Raw genomic sequence first — 4,811 nt, forward strand, 5'->3', positions numbered from 1 at the left:
GGTGTGTGTGTGTGTGTGTGTGTGTGTGTGTGTGTGTGTGTGTGTGTGTGTGTGTGTGTGTGTGTGTGTGTGTGTGTGTGTGTGTGTGTGTGTGTGTCAGGACGGGCTCAGCCCTTGCTCTGCTTTATGGGACCTCTGCTACGCTGGAGCACCACCACTTCAACCACGCTGTTATGATCCTGCAGAGCGAGGTGCACCATGTTCCTTTTTCTGCTGCAATGCAGTGGGTTTGCAACTAACAATTATTTGTAATTATTATCAACTATCTAGTACATGAATTCAAATGTCTGAAGTAAATATTTCATCTTAGTTTCTTAAGCAACATTATGACTTGCCAGAGCAGGAAAAAACACAAGTTAAAAGGACTAGTTCAAAACATGTTGCCTTATTGATGAGAGGTTAGCTTAGCTTAGCATAAAGACTTGAAACTGTTAGCATAATGGGCATTTATTTATACCTAAAATAAAGTCAAATTAAACAATCTGCGATGAGTGTTAGCATCTTAAAAGCTCATGAACTAACAAGTGATATCTTGCTTGTTTTCATCTGTACAAAAAACAAAGTGTAAAATCAACAGGTTTTATTTCCTAGAGGAGTTATATGCAACAACATTTTAGGTTGGCAGCCTAACAGATTCACATTTATGAGACAGATTCAAAAGTGGTGCTGGTCTTCTAATGTCAACTCTCTGCATGATAGCAATTTCCAATTGTGTTGAAAATATTCCTCTTTTCAAAATACAAAATTAAAGTCACTTTTAAAGTCAATGTACCATGACAATACACCTGACAGCAGAACATTTGTTCAGTTACACTTCTTCTCTCTCTCTCTCTCTCTTAACTTTTAAGCCATCTCTAAATGAAAAACTTAAATCATAAAGCCCATAAAAATCAAATCAAATAAGGTAGTTTGCATGTGAAGGGAACCATGTGGAGTCTAAATGTCTGCCGTAGGTGAGGGAGTAAACAAAAAGCTCATGCTGTCCTCAAATCATCGTCATTACAGAGGCGATAGATTTGGTGGTAATTGGTTGAGAGACGTTTTACCAGGTGACTGGCTTTGCATCAAGTAGTAATTAAAAAGGTTTTGGGGGAGCAGCTGAGACGAGGCTTAGCAGAGTTTGTTCCAGTGGCTTCATTATCGCGCCGCTGACAACACAGTAAGCTGACAAATGTTTGCTTGGAATATCATAATGGTTTCTGTTGATACTGGGGATGACCTCCTGTCGCCCTATTAGCATATACATTAATAATGTGGCTAATTCAAGCAGAAAGCTTACGATTCAACCCGCACAAAGCATTCATTTTACACTTTTAAACGTCACTCACTCCCTTTGTATCTTTCAATTTCCCCTCATCATTCTCACTTCCTATTTTTCTCGCCTTCATCCACTCCAATTGTGACAGAATAAGAGAAGTGCTTTGTGTCTTTGCTGTTACACCGTTCAATGTTTCATGGGAACACATGAGCTCAAAGGCAATTTGCACTTGGATTCTCAGCGTTTGAAAGGAAGAAGGGGTCATCCAGTTTTGAGGATCTCTGCTAATTTCTGCAGGTCCTTGTTATTCTCTCAATCGGCTCCTTCTTGGTTATCACCTCGACATCTTCAATTTTCACCAGACAGATCTCTCCATTCTCTATAGGATGGTGTCTAAGTGGATGTATAATACATGATGTTCCAATGATAGAGAAGCTCATGTGACAGATGTTGCTTAAATATTAGGAACCGCTGGCCTCTCTTTTTTCAGTTTTTTACTATTCGTTGTGCAAATAGCTTTTTTTAATGAAAGACTCTCCCACGTTAACTTCTATATAGATCCTCAATGATATCTTATCCAAAACTCAACTCAATTATGAAGCATTTTCATATGATCATGCAGCCTCAAGCATTTTACAAAGCAAAATGTATGAATACATATATTTCTTGCTATCTATTAAGTCACTTCAAAACAAATTGATTTTTGTGAAAACCAATATTTAAGACTTAAATACTAGGAAATTAGGCATCTTAAATACATTGAATGTTAAATTAAATATGACACATGGAACTTTGAGGTTGATATCAAAAAATGGTGCCCTCAATTATACAGTTTAGTGTCAATTTAGAAAATAAAATGGCAGAAAGTAAATGTTATTCATTCTAAGCTACTGCACAGTAAATGTTCACATTCAAAATAAATGATAATATTAGTTTTAATTGTAGTGCTTTGACAGAAAAACGAAAACAAAAGCAGGATATCAAGAAGGCAATTAAACAACAGAAAGCCACACTGAGTCCAAACAAAGGAACAAATTAAGGTAAAATAGTATACTAAAGAGAAGACAAATGATAAATAATATAAGAGAGTAAAAAGATGATCTGTTACTGATATGCCAGTATTGTCAGCGGTCTGTCATAACAGTATGCTCTTATTAAATAATTCAAAACACATCCAAAATAAACCTAAGTTGTATGCACCCTCCTCTGTTAAGTAAATGGTTCCCATCCCAAACTAGTAAATAATTAATGTAGGGGCTAGTGCTTCTTTATTTGAGGTTCTTTGTGTGCAGTGGGAAAATGTGTTTGAACATGTTTCATTATGTTATCTCTGTATGTGTCTCCACAGGGTCACAATATCTTCTCCAACCTCTCGTCCACAGAGTACAGCGACCTCATGCAGCTGCTGAAACAGTCCATTCTGGCCACAGACCTCACACTCTACTTTGAGTATGTTCTGCTAAACACCACGCCGCTTATTAAACTGTTAAATCTCCTGACAGTGAGAGGTCCACAGAGCCCGGCTGGCTCCAGTATACTAACTTATTTATACAATAAAGCATACGGAGCCCTCTCTGTACAATGATTACTGCAGGTTTCTTTGAGGGAATACCGCCCCCTTGTGGATTTCATGTCTCTTACACCTACAGATGTCTTGTTTCCCTTTAGGAACAGAAACACCTTCTTTGAGATGGTCAGTAATGGGGAGTACAACTGGAACGTGAAGGCTCATAGAGACATGTGCAGGTAACGCCCTGCACACAGACAAACATGAGGGATATAATAATATCTTAAGCACTGCACTAATTAAATACATCTGATTTCTTTCAGATCCATGATGATGACAGCTTGTGATCTTGGTGCCGTCACTAAACCTTGGGAAATATCACGCAAGGTGAGAAAACTCATTAAAATGCTTTTTTCTAGTCACTCATGAGAATATTCAAGATTTTCCTTACATGTATAAGGCACACTAACAACAATCAACCTTTTGTTGTGGTTTGTGTCATTGTTTTTGGTAAACCGCAAAGAATCTTCTCACCAATAAATAAATAAATGCATTTCTGAACTATTAAAATAGAGCTGAAACAATTGGTTGATTAATCGATAAATGGTCCAAGAAGAAAAAAAGCCAAATATACGATTGTTCCTGTTTTTAAGCTGTTTGCCGTGAATTTGCTGTTTTTCCTTCATCTCATATGTTTGTGATCCTTGATGTCATCATCTTGGGCTTTCACAGGCATTTACAACACAACTTACTTATATTTTAAAGACCAAACAATGAGTTACGAACATGTTTGTCAAACTAATTCACAAATGTTTTCTCTTGCAGGTTGCAGAGCTGGTGACCAGCGAATTCTTTGAGCAGGGTGACCGAGAGAGATCAGAGCTGAAGCTCACGCCCTCGGTGAGTACACACAACCATCTCTGGTGTTTTGTGCTTTTGCAGTTAGTTTCACCCCCGTGACCTCCACTGAGCTGATGATGCAGAAGATTTATTTTATCTGCAGTTCCAAAACACACTGACTGTGTAGGAAACATGAGATCTTGTGTCTCTTTGTGTGGGAAAAGTGAACAGTCAGCTTGGCCACTGCACTTCCTCACTGCTGCGCCAAGAGCAAACTGTGGACCGTGTAAGCATCATTCTTAAAAAAACAACAACTCCCCCTACACAGGAGTCAAACTCTGACATTTCTATTAATTCAGCTGTAAACACACACACCATTTGGCTGTGTTCAGCTCTAGCATTGATTTTCTCATAGCTGAGATCATGCATTTACTTTATTTTTCTCGTGTGAATTTAAAAATAGCACAATACTAGTGGCATGGAAAGACTTTGGTCCTAAGATCTTAACTCGCATCGTATTCAGACTGTCCTCAAAGCCTCAGCGCCACAACAGAGGAATACTGTGTGTTTGATGAGGAGCTTTGAAGGCTCAACTGTGTTGCAAGTTCTGAAAAGGGGGAAAACCAACAGCTTTCTGCGAGCAATTAATGGCTGTTGACTAATCGAGCCAGGCCACATTGCCTCTCCTCTGAAATAACTAATGCGTTAGCCTCCGGTCTGCCGCTTGTGTCAAACCTTTACCGCTCCGTGTGTGTGTGGGTGTTGGAAATGAAATATTAACTTCTAAGTCGTAGCCCAGTAACTATCTCTGAAGCACAGCCTCAGTGGAGCCTCTTAAGTTCAGACTGCAGAAGAATGGGGTAGAATAGGAAACGCACGTGAACTAAACTCTATTGTCTTGAGAGCAGAGGGAGGATTTGCTTAGGGGAGAAGCACTATATTCACTTGTTCCTCCAGTAAAAATGTAGGTGTAAATACATTTGAACTTTGTGTTTCAGGCCATCTTTGATCGAAACAGGAAGGATGAGTTGCCAGGGCTTCAGCTGGAATGGATTGATGGAATTTGTGTGCCACTGTACGAGGTAAATGCTTTAAGATCTGGCCTTCATTGTGACACACACACACACACACACACACACACACACACACACACACACACACACACACACACACACACACACACACACACACACACACACACACACA

At 39.2% G+C, this 4,811-nt stretch overlaps 1 protein-coding gene across 1 annotated transcript in view; it reads left to right on the forward strand.

The window, feature by feature from the left end:
- Positions 1-138: 138 nt before the first annotated feature.
- The window catches only part of LOC104965529 (dual 3',5'-cyclic-AMP and -GMP phosphodiesterase 11A-like), a 10,602-nt gene continuing 5,929 nt past the window's right edge, over positions 139-4,811 (forward strand). The window contains exons 1-6 of the mRNA XM_010794493.1: positions 139-191; positions 2,607-2,707; positions 2,927-3,004; positions 3,089-3,152; positions 3,591-3,665; positions 4,604-4,687. Coding sequence (XP_010792795.1) covers positions 174-191; positions 2,607-2,707; positions 2,927-3,004; positions 3,089-3,152; positions 3,591-3,665; positions 4,604-4,687 — 420 coding nt within the window. The 5' untranslated portion in view covers positions 139-173. The remainder of the gene's footprint in view (positions 192-2,606; positions 2,708-2,926; positions 3,005-3,088; positions 3,153-3,590; positions 3,666-4,603; positions 4,688-4,811) is intronic.

Source organism: Notothenia coriiceps, unplaced genomic scaffold, assembly GCF_000735185.1.
Source record: "Notothenia coriiceps isolate Sejong01 unplaced genomic scaffold, NC01 NC01_scaffold00037246, whole genome shotgun sequence".
Lineage (NCBI taxonomy): Eukaryota > Metazoa > Chordata > Actinopteri > Perciformes > Nototheniidae > Notothenia > Notothenia coriiceps.